The sequence below is a fragment of the Gopherus flavomarginatus genome, chromosome 2, assembly GCF_025201925.1.
Source record: "Gopherus flavomarginatus isolate rGopFla2 chromosome 2, rGopFla2.mat.asm, whole genome shotgun sequence".
Classification (NCBI taxonomy): Eukaryota; Metazoa; Chordata; order Testudines; family Testudinidae; genus Gopherus; species Gopherus flavomarginatus.
Genome location: NC_066618.1, coordinates 135,341,728 through 135,357,151, shown reverse-complemented (window position 1 = coordinate 135,357,151; position 15,424 = coordinate 135,341,728). Strand labels below are relative to the sequence as shown.

Below are 15,424 nucleotides of genomic sequence, written 5' to 3'. Positions count from 1 at the left end.
CGGCTATCCATGGTGAGGGACAGACTCTGCCCCAGACAGCGCTGCCTTCACAGGGATCCCAGAGCAGTGGCACTGAGAGCTGAGCATGGGCAGGTCACCTGTGCTGCTCTGGTCATGCAGAACAGGGAGCAGAGCACTCAAATGCCATGCAAGAGCCACAGCACTCGCCCCATGCCAGAGATGCAGCTGCACATACACTAACCTCACAATCACCAGCTAAACAGCACACAAGCAGCACTGACCATCTGCTCCAAAACACAGACCCCTGCCCCAGAGTTAAGTGCTGTGATTTGGGTCAGGTCAGTGTCATCACTGGGAGCAGATTCTCTCTCTTCCTACAAGTCCACGATGAGGAGAAAACAGCTGAGCCCTGGCCAAGGAGACAACCTCTGCACAGGGGCCAGCTGGCTGCAGCTATAGGGCATACCCCTGGGCAGGTCAGTGCAGCTGCCATTGGGGGTTTCCATCTTCCCTGTGGCACCAGCAGATGCAATTGGCTGGGCCCACTGGCCCCACTGTGGTGATGTAGGCCCCTGCCACTTTCAGCTCCTGGGGCTCCCCAAAGCAGATAACTGTGACCAAAGGGTCTTTTGCTGCTCAGCAGCCATGGTGCCCTTCTGGAGAGTGGTGCTGTGCTCTTCCACAGGGAGTGTGGCTCCAGAAGGTCCTTTCCTTGGGCAGTGTCCCACAGCAATGACCATGCACAAAATCACTGTCTCTGCAGCATAACTGAGGGCAGGGGGCAGGGTCGGGTGGGGGTTCGAGGAGGGATATGGAAGGGAGTTGATGTGGTGTCCAGTGATTACTCAGGCCTGGTCTAACTACACAATTAGGTCAGTTTAACTACATCACTCAGGCCCCTGAAAAATTTCATGCCTTGAGTGAAGTAGTTAAGCCAACCTGAGCCCTGGTGTAGACACCACTTTAGTGACAGAAAGAATTCTTCCATTGACTTAGCTACTGCCTCTCGGAGAGGCGGATTTACTACAGCAAGGGAAGAATCCCTCCTGTCTCTATAATAAATGTTCACACTACAGCGCTAGAACAGCGCCTGTAAAAGCTCTGCTTTGTTCTGTGTCAGGTTCCAGTTTGCAATTAGCTGTGCACAACAAGCGCTTCACAGCGCCTTGCCAGGAAAGCTCTACCCTTAAAGGCACAGTCCCCAATTCCACTGATCGAGCCCCAAACTGCAGATGCCCTCTCAACCCAGAGCATCCCTGAGGTTCATGGGATTAAGACTCCGTGGGCAGCAGTAGCCCCATTCCAAGCGCTGTGAGGGCAGAGGACCCTGTATCACCCTCCTTTCCATGTGCCTTATCAGAGAGATAATACATGAGACACCTCCCCTCTGCTGTCACCTTCAGAGCAGAAGTAGCAAGTCCTCCAGGGCCAGAAATATGGGGAGAGGGCGGAGCGTCACGCTTAGCCCTGTAATGTCTGACAGCCCCTCCAGCTGCGCAGCACAGACTGAACTGAGCCCTGCAGCAGAAACAGGAGAAGCAGGACAGCCTGCAGCAGTCAATACTGTGCTGCTGGAGAAGGTGAGAGGCTTGGGGCAGGCAGGGGAGTGGGGGGTCATGCAGTCCAGTCACTGTCAAAGACAAAGGATAGGCACACAAAGAGGCATGACTAGGTATCCCCAAAACCAGAGCCAGAAAGCAGGGATAATGCACTGCACAACATGGAGCCCAGAAGTTCCAGACATCTGGCAATCAGTGCCATCTGATCAATGGTGAGATTGTTACATGGCTTTATCCGGTGAGATCATTATGCAGTTCTGTCTGGTGAGATAATTTAACAGCTCTGTCCTGGTGAAATTGTTAAACAGTTCTATCCTGGAGAGATCGTTAGATGGTTTTATCCGGTAAGATTGTTACGTAGTTTTGTCTGGTGAGATTGTTATACGGCTCGGTCTGGGTGAAAATGTTACACAGCTTTGTCCCAGTGAGATTATTACATGGTTCTGCCCAGGGAGAGTAAGAATGGTTTGCTGACTGATTTCAAAAAGCCGAAGATAGATTATTAGGCCAGAAGAGACCACTGTGATCATCTAGTCTGATTCCCTCTAGAACTTCCCTGAATTAGTTCCTGTTTGAACTAGAGCATATCTTTGAAAAAATCTTTCAATCTTGATTTTAAAATTGCTAGTGTTGGAGAATCCACCATGACCCTTGTTAAATTGTTACAGTGGTTAACTACCCTCACTGTTAAAAGAAGTACACCTTCTTTTGAGTCTGAATTTGTCTAGCTTCAGCTTCCAGTCATTGGATCGTTTTATGCCTTTGTCAGCTAAAGGGAAGAACTCATTATCAAATAGTTCCCCATATGGGTACTTACAGCCTATAATCAAGTCACTGCTAACTTTCTCTTTGATAAACTGAATAGACTGAGTTCTTTAAGTATATCACTGTAAGGCAGGTATTCTAATCCTTTTATTATCGTCGAACTTTTCTGAGCCCTCTCCAGTATATCAACATACTTCTTGAACTGTGGACACCAGAACTGGAAATGGTAGCCCAGTAGCGGTCAGACCTGTGCCAAACACAGAAGTAATATAACCTCTCTAGTCTGCTCTAGATTCCCTTGTTTACACAGCCAAGGACTTAATTAGCCCTTAGGGCACAGTGTTGCACTGGAAACTCATGTTTAGTTGTTTATCCACATGATCCCTAAGTTGTTTTCAGAGTCACTGTTTCCCAGGATGGAGTTGCCCATCCTGTAAGTATAGCCTACATTCTTCATTCCTAGATGTATGACTTTACATCTGGCCATATCGAAACACTTACTGTTTGCTTGTACCCAGCTTACCAAGCAATTCAGATAGCTCTGTATCAGTGACCTGTCTTTTCATTTACCACTCCCCCAATCTTTGTGTCATCTGCAATCTTTATCAGTAATACTTTGAAGTTTGCTTGCAGGTCACTGATAAAAATATTAATAGCGTAGAGTCAAGAACTGATCCTTACAGGATCTCACTGCAAATGACCCTCTCAATAATGACTCCTCCTTTAGTATTACTTTTTGAGACATATCAGTTAGCCAGTTTTTAATCCATTTAATGTGTGCCATATTGAATTTGTATCAATGTCATGTTGAATTTGTATGAATAGTTATCAGTGGGGAACCATCATGTAATGGGGGTGTTTTAGTAGGGTCCCACAGAAATTGGTACTAGGCCCGACACTATTTAATATTTTTATCAATGATCTGGAGGTAAATATAAAATCACTGCTAATAAAATTCGTGAGTGATACAAGCATTGACAGAGTGATAAAGACAAGTGTAGGGCAGCGATACAGCGCAGTCTGGATCACTTGATAAATTGGGCCAATTCAAACAAAATGTTTTTAAATATAGAGTTGGACAAAACAATTTTGGTGAGTGGTACAGTCACCACAAAAAATGCATTTTGGGGGCATCAAAACTAGTTGTGAATTTAGGTTGAAGTTGGTGAGTAGTTTTGGCCAGAAAAGAAAATGTTTCATTTTGAAACAGTGTTTTGTTTTAACTTTAGCTATTTAAAAAACAAAACACCAAAAAGGGTGAAACATCTAAAAATGATCCATAACAAAATGAAAAAATGGAAAAAAAATTTGGAGTCAAAAGAACTGTTTGGTTCAAACAAAACTGACCCCCTCCCTTTTTTTTTTTGTTTTGATGGGAAAAACCAAAACCCCCTCAGTTTTGTTTCAAACTGAACAGATAATTATTTTTTAGATTGTTATAGTTTGGCTCCTGAACCCCAACATCAATTATTCACTCAGCTGCATTTTAATACAGCCAAATGCAAAGTTATATCCCTAGGAACAAGGAATGCAGGCCATGTCTACAGAATTGGGGAGTGTATCCTGAAAAGCATACTTAAGTGACTCTTAAAATGACTTAGGGGATCATAATGGACAAGTAATCTAGCATGAGCTCCCAATGCAATGTTGTGGGAGAAAGGGCTAATGAAATCCTTGGATGTATATATAAGGCAGTAGGGTGTAGGAATAGGCAGGTGATCTGTATCTGGCATTGATGAGACCAATACAGGAATACTGCAACCAGTTCTGGTTTCAACACTTTAATTAGGATGTTGAAAAACTGGAGAGGGTAAAAAAGCCACAAAAAATTATCTGTGGATTGGAGGAGATGCCTTCGGCCTCCTCTACACTAGAAAATTAGATTGGTTTAACTACATTGGTCTGAAAAAATCCACATCGCTGAGTGGCATTGTTAAGCTGACTTAAGTCCCTATATAGACAGTGCTAGGTCAGTGGAAGAAATCTTCTCTCAACGTAGCTGTTACTTCTCAGGGAGGTGGATTATATATGCTAATGGAGGAACCCATCCTGTCAGCTTTGGTAGTGTCTACAGCTGTGCAGCTGCAGTGGCACAGCTGTGCTGCTGTACTGTTTTAAGTGTAGACAAGCCCTTCGAATGAAAGACTTAAAGAGCCCAATCTGTTTAATTTATCAAAAGGAAGACCAAGAAGTGAGTTGATTACAGTGTACAAACACCTCCATGGAGAAAAAATATAGGATACTAAAGGACTTGTTAATCTAGCATAGAAAGACATCACAAGAACCAGCTCCTGGAAGCTGAAGCCAGACAAATTCAAACTGGAAATAAGACAGATTTTTAACAGTAAGGGTGATTCACTGTTGAACTGAATATAAAAAGGGAAGTGGTGAATCGTCCATCTCTTGAAGTCTTTAGATTAAGACTGTACACATTTCTGGATGATAAAAGGCAAACACACCATATCACCTGTGGGTGAACACTTTTCACAAAAGGATCACTCCATATCTGATCTCTTGGTCGTCATCCTTAAAGGAAACCTGCACAACACCTTCACAAGATGAGCCTGGGAACTTAAATTCATGACTTTGTTAGACACTAAAAATCATGGTTTTAATAAAGACACTGGATTTATGGCTCATTACAACACTGGATTTATGCCCCTCCCCTTTTTTGTCATATGACTGCAGGAGTGTTTATTGGGCCCCTTCATCTTGAATGGGCCCTTAGAATATGTGTTAACTACTTATGCTAAACAATTTGTTCCACTTTGTATATAGCTGTAACACTTTGAGGCCTGGTCTACACCATAACATTAGGTTGTCTTAACTATGTTGCACAGTGGTGAAAAGCCACACCCCATGGCAGTGTAGTTAAACCAACCTAACTTTCGTTGGAGACCACACTAGGCTGACAGAAAAATTCATCCTTTGACCTAGCTACCACCTCTTGGGGAGGTGGACTACTTATGTTGATGGGAGAACCCCTCCCATTGGCATAGGTAGTATCTATACTGAAACACTACAGTGGTGTGGCTGCAGTGCTGCAGCTGTAGCATTTTAAGTGTAGAGCTAGACAGAGTACCTTTCCCAGACCTGAAGAAGATTTTTTTGTGCCTCGAAAACTTGTGTCTCAGAAGTTGGTCCAATAGAAGATATTACCTCACTCACCTTCTCTCCCTGGAAGATATGTTTTAGGGAGACAAGTTATAGAGCTTGATACACAGGTAACTGTATGAAAGTGTGAAATTCTATGGCCTATGATACATAGGAGGTTAGACTACATGGATCCTTCTGGCTTTAAAAATCTATGGCTCTGTGAATGTATGGTTACATAATTCTGTCTCAGTGAGATCATTACATGGCTCTAACTTTGGCTTCTGGAATGCATGGAGTGCCCCCTTTTTGACACTCATGTGCCAATCAGCCTAGTAAAAGCACAATGACAATGTTGCCTACCGTGACAAAGTTCCTCCTCTACCTTAGTGGGTCCTGCACTTATTGGCAGATTTGTTCACCTCAGTGATCTTCCCCTCTTGTGGAACCCACAGTCTGGGTCAGCTCCTCCTGTGTCTGATCAGGAGTTGGGAGGAACCCAAACCCAGGCCCACCCTCTTTTTAAACCCAGGTACCTTGATTAGCCTGCCTTGATTGGCTGCAGGTGTTCTAATTAAAGTAGCTAGCTCTACTGCTTTCTAGAAAGATCTTAATTGGCCCCAGGTGCCTTGATTAACCTGGAGCAACTGCCATTTGGTTACCAGGGTCCTATTGGCATCCAGCGGGGGTGGGCGGGCGAAGCCCGCCCACTTCTAAAGGGCCTCCCCCCAGCCTAAGGGGAGGACCCACAGGTCTGGGACACCAAATAATTACGGGGGACAACTAATGAAAAAAACAGGATCGGGAGTGAAGTCATAGGGCTAAAGGAAGGGAACCCGATGGGGACACCGAGCAGAGAACCCCGGACAACGCCCACTGCTCCTCGAATTACCAGGGTACTAGGGATTTGTTTAGCCTGGGGCTAACATACCTGTTTCTCAGTACTTTACTGTAGCCATCTGGCCTTGCCCCATCACACTACCCAGGAGTAGATTCTTCTGGCGATAACTGTGGGATGACGGTACTGGCTGAGACTTTGTATCTCCATGGCCTCTCTCCTATGCACAGATTCTCAGGAGCATTTTCTAAGAATAGGGGATTTTCCTGGAGTGACCTTGGCTTCTTCCCAACCACTGCTGCACCAGCTAGTGCTCTCCAGATGGGCCCGGCGCCAAATGTGTGGGCCCCCCTGGTGAATGATTGTAAAAGACAGGAGGGGAGGTCGGTCCCCGGAGCAAGACAGGGGCTGGGGACAAGCACAATGGAACAGGAGGGGAGTGGACAAGATCCACTCCTGGGTTGTGTGGAACCTGTACCTACCTCTCTCTACTGGAGCTGGGTCTTCAGGAGCCAGTTCTCTCTTTCTCCAGCTGAGCTGCAGCTACTTCAGGCAACAGCAACTGCTTTTCATGCCCTCCTGGCGGGGAGGCTGATTGCAGTTACTCCTGTAGTCAGATTTTTAGTGTCTGGTCAGCAGTACTGACCAGACATTGCCAGGTCTGCTTTTTAACTGGACTTTCCTGGCGAAAACCAGACACTTGGCAAGAGGGGCACTAGAATGGAGGTGGGGCAGGGGGCCATGTCCCCTCATTTTTAGCCCTCCCACTTTTTTCCTGCAGTAAGGGTGAGCAACCGGGGGGGGGGGGGGGGCGGAGAGAGCAATGGCCAGGGCGTTGGGGGGAAGGGGCCAAGCAGGGGCAGGGCCTCAGGGCAAAGTGGGGGTGGAGCAGGGGGATGGGGCCACAGTCTGGGCATGGGTGGTCCCCCCACTTCTAGGGAGCTTTTGGTGCTCCTGCTTGGCAACCATAATGGCCCCTTCAGTGTGTGGGCCTAGCACAACGGTGCTATTGGTGTCACTGTAAACCTGGTACTGCTCTCCAAACAAGTTAGAGTTGGACAGATCTGTAGGTGCATGGAGTGTGAGATGTACTCAGGACCTACAGTAACTAACGGTAACCAATAATAATCGTTCGTCCGAAACCCAATAGGTATAGCGCCTATTTTTTGTTCAGGAAGGAGCTGAGTTGCAGCTGTCTATCAGGTGCATCAGCATATGCAGTTATTGCATTTAATACAGTTCCAAGGACAACACAGCCAGACCGTCTCCCATCCTCATGTACTACCTCAACCCCTAACCTGCCCAAGGAAGAGAGGTGGGCTAGATCTCAGGAGTGTGGCTCCCTATGACCCTGTTCTAACCCACTAGATCACACTCCTCTCCCAAAGCTGGGGATAGGAGCCCTAACTCCCAGCCCTTGTGCTCTAATCACACAGCCTTCCATGTAAGCATTAGCTGTATTATCGATAATAATAGCATCGCTAGTGATCAGCTGAAAAGAGAGCGATGCAGTGTATGAGCAGGAAAGGGCAAGTGACCTGCCAGGCTATGGGGAAAGCAGACAGAGGCATGCACAGGGCAGGGAGAAGCAGAGGGACAGTGCCATCTTTTGTGTGGGAGGTGGGTGCACCAGGGATATGGGTGACATAGTGCTTCTCCAGGATGGTGTTTGGGGAAGAATTCCTCCCCACAGCACAGTGGGTGGGTAAACTTAGCTGGACTCTGAGGGGTGGCTGCAGTGATGCGGGCTCAGGCTGTGCTGCCCAAGCAATCAGCTTTCACCTGCCCCCACCAAAAGGCCTGCATGTAAGGATCAGCAGGCAAATCGGTAGGGTCCTGCTGTAGGGTCAGGTCCTCATTGTCAATCCCAGCAGCTCAGGGCTCCATGCAGCATGTGCTGCTGTAAATTGGAGAATATTCAGGGGGAGGAGGGTCTCCTGTGCTGACAACGGGCAGCAGTGTCTCCAGGGGGGTTGGGATACAGCCCAGAGGGGGAATGGGGAGAAGGGATGGATTCATAAAGGATCCAGCCTTTCCCCAATTCCAGCTCAGCTGAAGGGAGATAAGCCCTGGCTAGGGCTCTGGGATCTTCATCCTCAGCTCTAGTCATTGCACCATGTGCTCTACAAATTGCAGCTTGTGCTTGCTGGCGTGGCAGGTGCCACAGAGGGTAACAGTGTTACCTGCTCAGCGCCTGGTACAGACCCACATCAGAGTGCACAGAGCCACGTTGGGAGGCCGCCAGCTGCAACCCGGCTCTGGTTCTACTCACCCCTCACCAAGACAAAGAGCACTAGGCTAAACCCTAACCCTGTGACCCCAGGCAAGAGTGGTGCTGCCCCTCTAGAGCGGATGACAGGAGAACCGCCAGAGGCAGGCCCAGCAACTCAGGAGGAGAACTGCTCTGGTAGAGGCTGGGCAAGCTACAGGCCTGATGCTGCAGGCCCTGTTCCTGAGGCAGTAAGGGCCCAATCCCACAAACCCTTAAGGTGTGTGTGTAACCTGAACTTCCTTCAGTAAAGACATTCCCGTGCACACAGGCTTGAGTCTCCCCAGTGACAGTGCCATGTTCCCTGGTGGATCCCTTTTCCTGAGATGATCATAATCATTTTAATTCCTACACTCTGAACCCAGCCCCTGTGCCCATCCTCACCAATGGGCTCATACCTATCAGTGAGGACTCCTCACCTGGGCAGGGGCTGCAGCTGATCCTGAGAGCAAGCAATGCTGAGCCTCAGCCCATACGACAGGATTTGGTGGGTTCTGGGGGTCCTGGCTGCTTCTCTCAATTCTGGGTAAATCGGGGGGGTAGGAAGGGTGTAATTTTTTTGCACCCCTGACTGGGGGCAGGTTTCCAGAGATGCTCTTAGCTGTGCTCACTGAGAAGCTAGCCCCAGCTGGGTATGCTGAGCCCCATCACATCTGGCCCTGAGCTCTTGCGCAAATCTGGCCCTTAGAGCTTTCCCCAGCTCTAGCAATTTCATGGCTAAATCACTAGATTCCAGAGCTCTGGTGTAATTTAGCAACAGCAGAGGGTGTGGGGAGCATGGAGGAGGCACAAGCTTTGGCTTCTGATTTAGATGAAGCACTGTAAACCCAAGGGAAAAGGCTACAGACCTGTTATTCTTGCTCATTCTCCCAATGCTGCACCTGCCTGTATAGCAGCATGCTGCCCCTCACTCAATAGAGTCAGAGTTTTTCAGGCCGTGGGGCTCTGATCTCTTGTGTCTGGCTTAGACACTTGGGGCAAGGTGCTCTGATCTACCAGTCCAGTGTGTACCACAGTCCAGCCAGGGGACTAGTGCTGCTACCTAAGGCTGGGACCTTGTTAGCTTGAGCTATAGAAGATGGTCTGTGGTGCTGGCTCAGGATCTTTGCCCACTGAGGTGCTGTGACTGGGGGGGGGGGTCATTATAGAGACCAGAGGCTGCACTGGGCCAGGTTGTGGGGGGGCAGAGGAATTGGATCCTGCCCCCAGAGCACCGTGAATGAGCAGCTTAGAAGCACTGAAATCCCAGGGCAGAGCAGGAGCAGAGCCAGGGGCCTGGCAGGAAAGCAGAGCCTTGAGACAATTGCCACAAACAGCATACGGCAGACTCGGGCCCCATGGCACTGCACCAGTTCCTGAGAGAGGACTTGGAGCAGGAGAGGAAGAAAGGGGGTAGAGTCGCACAGAGCTCTATACCCAATGTGCCCAGAACCAACTGTGTGTCCAGCTCTCTGAAAAACTTGGCGTGAGAGTGAGTTGCGTCAGCTAACCCTCTGATGTCATTTGAAACAGGATAGATTAGATGATAGATTGGTGAAGGGCATCTAATCACTATACAATGACATCCAAACTTCAGATCACACGAGTCAGAAATAATCAGTTGAGAGTTTGGGTACAATGGACTCGAGGGGCTGGGCTCTGCCCTGATTCCCACCACTGTAAATCCAGAATGACTCCATCCACCCAGTGTGGTTTGCCCTGGCTGCTGGCATCAGGCTGGCAGAAACCAGTGAAGCTCAGGGTGACAGCATGGGACAGATAGATGCTGTAGGGTCCTAGGGTAGAGCAGAACCAGAGCTTAGCTGCCATAACTAAAAAGAGGCTGCTGGACATGGACAGACTCTATAGCTCTCTGGAACCTGCGCTGCTCAGTGTTACCACCAGGGCCCCCCAGTAGGACCTGGCCGGGGCTAAGCAGTACCAGGTGAGGGCACCCCCAATCAGAAGGGATCAATTCCTGGTCTCTGGGCGTGGGAGGGTCTCATGAGTTGGTTATTGCTCCCCGCCACTCCCTGTAAAATGGGTCTGAGATGCCCAGGCTCCAGGGGTCAGAGTCAGAAGGAAAGTGCAGTGCTTCTGAGAGGGCTGTGCCCACTCCAAGTCTGGAGGCACCAGGGACCCTGAATGGCACAGCTGACAGGGAGGGACGAGTGTGGAGCTGCAGGTCAGGGTGGTGCCACAACCTTCTCAGCTGGGCAGGAGGGTGCTCTGTTCAGTGCGCAAATGGGGCTGGCTGCCAAGGAATGTTTGGTGCTGCCACTCCCAGCCAGAATCCCCAGGAGAGCTGGGGGACATTTTTGTACCAAAAATTTTTTCAGCAACATTGAAAGATTTTGAGAATTCGTCAGTTTCAGAGTTTTGTTTTGGAAAAAAAAACTGCACAAATGTAAATGTTTAGATTTTTGAGCTTGAAATTGTCAATGAACCCAAAAAAAATCACTTTTTCCCCCAGCACTAGTCCCAGGCACCCCTAAGTGTGTCCTGAGCAGAAAGAGAGCAGTCCCTGGATCCAAGTGCGGACGCCTCAGGAGCCATGTCAGGGCAGGTGACCATTCCTCACAGCCGGAGGCTGTGCAGTGCCAGGCTTTACAGATCTCTCAGGTGTGCTGAGGGGTCAGGCCTCATCCCTTTACCCACTCAGCCTCTGGCAGGATCCCTGCAGTGCACGGGCTGGCCGCACATGAGAGGCACTGCATAGGGCTGCTGTGCCTTTGGCTCTTACACAGCATCTGCAATAGGAAGGATCCACATGGGCAAGGTTTGGGAGATTTTCCCCAAATACTATACACAGCATGCAAGGCCTAGCCACATCTACACACTGCGGCTCTGGGGGGGTTTGGTGGCTTCCGAACACAGAACACAGTGAGCGACCTGTCCATGGGTAATCTGTCCGCTCCCCCATTAGGTGGGGTCTGGTCTCTCCAGAAGCAGCTAGAAGGGCTGCTGGAAGGGCTCTAACTCAGCTCCAAGCCTTATTCTGAGCCAGAGGGACCCCACACCTGGGATGGAGAATGAGGCTGGCACATTTAAGCCTCTTGCCATGTGCAGTGGTGATGGTACCTTGACTGATCCTGCCCTCCTCTCACAGAGCTGGGTTGGGGAGACTTGGGAGGGTTGTTCCTGGCAGCAGTCCCTCCTCCCACCGGAAGCAACATCTCCTTGGCCTGTATGAGATGAACAGGAGTCTCAGCTGGGTTCCCTCTGGACAGTGCCCATTCCACCCAGTGCTAACCAGCCCCTCGCCCAGGACAAACAAAGGGGGATCAGGTCACCAAGCCAGTTCTCCCCTCGCCTGTCACTTTGTGCCTGCAGTGCAGAAGACTGCTGAGAAGCCAGGGCACCATCACCTGGGTGCCGGGCTAGGCACCACTCCCTGCAGGCCCCAGGCTCAAGTAGAGCATCTAGGGATGGAGTGGTGTATAAGGTGCCAGGTCTGGCTCTCTCTGTCCAGTGAGAGCTGCCGCGGCTCAGCCTGTGGTGTCTCTGCAGGACTCAGTAATGGCCCAGTGCCCAGGAGCAGCAGCATTGGCGGTGTCGGACGAAATGCTGGAAATCACGGCCCAGAGCCTGGTGCGCACCGAGGTGGCTGAGCACTACCAGGTCATCCGGGAGCTGGGCAGGGGCAAGTATGGCCATGTGGTGCTGGTGACACACAGGCAGAGAGGTAAGGAGCTGCCCTCACCTTGGACCTACACCCCACCCCACCTCTGCTCTCTCCGACCCTCAGCTCCTCTCCTACTGCCCTGGGTCAGGCCAATGGTCCCATCTAACCTGGAATCTCTCCCTCTCACTGCTCCAGATCAGACCAAATGGGTCCATCTAGTCTGGTATCACCCACCCCCTGCTGCCCCAGGTCAGACTCTACCCACCCAGGGTGCAGCTGGCTGGGCTCATTCTCAGAATGGCCATTCCTCTTAACTAGCTCCTACACTGAACACCTGCCCGCAGGATCTGGCTGGAGATCCCCTGTGGCAGTGAGTTCCACGGTTCCATGCCCCATAGTTGCCCAATGCCCTGCCTGTCTGGCCATGGTGTGAGCAGCTTTTCAAGGGGAGTCTAACCTCTCTCCCGCATCCTCAGGGACCCCCATGGCTCTCAAGCTGCTGCCCAAAGCTCACACCAAGCTGCACACCTTCCTGTATGAGTACTGCGTGGCGCTATCCCTCGCCACCCACCCTGCCATTATCGGTATGTTTGGCATTGCCATTGAGTCCAGCCAGCACTACGGCTTTCTCTACGAGCCAGCGCTGCACAGAGACCTCATCTCCATCATCAAACCACGGGTATGTGCCAGGAAAGGGAATGAGATATGGGGCCTTCTCCTGTAGGAGGCACTAGCACCCATCTGGCCAATCTGTGGGAGACTAGCTGGCTTAGGGGGTGTCAGGATGATGCTTTCCCCATTAGGGGGCTCCAGCTCTGATCCAGCCCCAGCTTGTGGGACTGGCTGGCTGAGGGGGGCAGGGAATGGGCCCGGGGCAGGGAATGGGCATTGCCCCATTAGGTGCACCATCTCCTCTCCAGCCCCAGGTTGTGGGGAATGACTGTACTCAGAGAACCTCCATCTCCAACATTCGAAGTGCTAGAGTCTCTCCTGAATGCAAAGCTGGCTAGTGCACGTTTGGCTGGTGGGGCTGCCCTGGTGCTGTGGGTTGCAACATCTCCTCTCTGTCATTGCCCAGGATGGGATCCCGGAGCCAGCTGCCAAGCAGTGCGCCAAGCAGCTGGTGAGTGCCCTGGAGTTCATCCACAGCCGAGGGCTGGTGTATCGAGACGTCAAGCCCGAGAATGTGCTGCTCTTCGACCCTGAGTGCCGGCGCATCAAGCTGACCGACTTTGGGCTCACTCGGCCCAAGGGCACCCGGCTCAAGCTGGTGGCTGGGGTGATCCCCTACACCGCTCCAGAGCTAAGCAACGCCACCAGTGCCCAGGGCCTGCCCATTGATGCCAGCCTGGATGCCTGGGCCTTTGGTGTGATGCTCTTCTGCCTGCTGACCGGCTACTTCCCCTGGGAGCAAAGCCTGCCAGCTGACCCCTTCTTTGAGGACTTCATGCTGTGGCAGGAGTCAGGCCTGGATGAGGACCTACCACGCCATTGGAGGCGCCTGACGGCTGAGGCCACTCGCATGCTGCGGAGCCTGTTGGTCCTGGATCCTGCCCAGCGTAGCCCTGTCAGTGGGGCCCTGCACTACGTCGACTGCCCCTGGAGAGTGGAGAACTGGCATGGTGAGGAGCAGGCTGTGGGGTCCTAGACAACCTCCTTTGGGGGAGTGGAGGCCATCCCCCTGTGGGGCCTGTCTATAGGATGATCAGTATCCAAGGCCCTACAGCATGCCTCCAGCAGGACAGGAATACATTGAAAGGGGCTGTCAAAATAACAGCCATGGCAAGATATGTTCCAAAGCACTGAGCTCCAGTTCCTGCCAAATCCCACACAGGTGCCAGTTATCCCTGGGCACTGATTTCCCAGCAGACACCAATCCCGCTGGGTACAGATCCACCCTGGCTGCTGATTCCCCAATTGGTGCCACTTCCCCCCGCCCACGTGTTGATCCCCTCCAGGCACCAGTTCTCCCCGAGGCACTGATTCAGCAATGGAAGCCAATCCCCACCCCCCAGCTACCACACCCCGACCCTGATAAAGGCAAGTCTCATTGCTGTGGGGAGCACATCCATCTGGAGCAGTTTCTGTGCTCCGCAGCCACTGCATTATTACAGAAATAGAGATTTATTCATCAATAAATTCCCACCTGTGGCTCTTTTTCACTTGTAATAAAATCTCCAAGCAGGGGCCCATATAGTGTGTGAGAGCGGGTTACAACGGGCTCCCTTCCTGGCTGGGGGCTCTGCCAAGGGTCCACTGCAGCGTGCCAGGGAATAGCTGGGGGACAGGTGCCGGGGAGCCAAGAAGTTGGAAGGAGGTAGCTAGAGGATAGGTTCCAGGTTGGCAGGAAGGTGGTAGATGGGCATTGGGGGTGGGAAGGAGGTGTGCGGGGGGAGGGACTGGGGGGGCTGAGGGCAGGGCCAGCTCCAGGCCCCAGCGCGCCAAGCGCATGCTTAGGGCGGCATGCCACGGGGGGCGCTCTGCCAGTTGCCGGGAGGGCAGCAGGCAGCTCTGGTGGACCTCCCGCAGGCGTCCTTGAGGTGAGTCCGCCGGTCCCGTGGTTCTGGTGGAGCCTCCGCAGGCAGAGCTCCCCCCGCGGCATGCCGCCATGCTTGGGGCGGCGAAATGGCTAGAGCCGGCCCTGGCTGAGGGGCTAGAATGTGGTTGTCATGGAATGGGTGCCAGGTCTTACTGGAAGTGGGTAGCTGGGGACTTGGTTTTGGGAGGCTGCTGGGGATGTAGTTCTGTAGTGTCCTGTCTCTCGCTCTCTGTCTCTATCTAATAAGTGTCCAGCTCAGCTGCCAAGAGCCCTTGCAGCAGGGCTGGGAAACTGTGAGCAGTGAGACAGCTAAAGCAGGGCCTTAAATAGCCCCATGCTGGCACACGTCTGCCAGGCCTGGCTGTGGCTGCTCAGAGCATGAGCTGGGTCTGGGATTTCCAGCAGTGACCTACCAGCGAGAGTCAGTCACACACACAAAATTCTCTCACCCATCCTGGGCCAGTTTGTTTCATTTTGTCTTAAATGTACCAAGGTCAGACTCCAGCAACAACCACCACAGCCGCTCCAGCCCATCTCTGCTCCTCTTCCCAAATGGACAGTTAATATCAGCCAAACAGATTGCCTGGCAGGTGCTTCCCCTAGAAAAGCCTCTCCAGCCATTGGGAAAGGGCTAAGGGGACTGTTCCAATGGGAGCCACAGGGAGTGCATTCCCTCCCAGTGCTATCACTGTTTCTTCCCCTTTGCTGTTGACCCTGCCAGCAGATAGAGGATCTTGTGGGACAACTACTGCACTGGTGGGGTGCAAAATAAACTTTATTAAGAAAATGCAAAAAC

General features: G+C 51.4%; 2 protein-coding genes across 2 annotated transcripts in view; one reads left to right on the top strand and one right to left on the bottom strand.

Moving 5' to 3' along the window:
• CCT5 (chaperonin containing TCP1 subunit 5) overlaps positions 1-15,424 on the bottom strand; it is a 101,787-nt gene that overhangs the window by 33,907 nt on the left and 52,456 nt on the right. The gene's annotated exons all lie outside the window — the stretch shown is intronic.
• On the top strand, positions 1,430-14,424 carry LOC127043577 (serine/threonine-protein kinase SBK2-like). Its single transcript, XM_050937537.1, has 4 exons — positions 1,430-1,541; positions 11,975-12,149; positions 12,566-12,768; positions 13,168-14,424. The coding sequence occupies exons 1-4, from the start codon at positions 1,434-1,436 to the stop codon at positions 13,735-13,737; spliced, it is 1,056 nt and encodes a 351-aa protein (XP_050793494.1). The 5' UTR covers positions 1,430-1,433; the 3' UTR covers positions 13,738-14,424.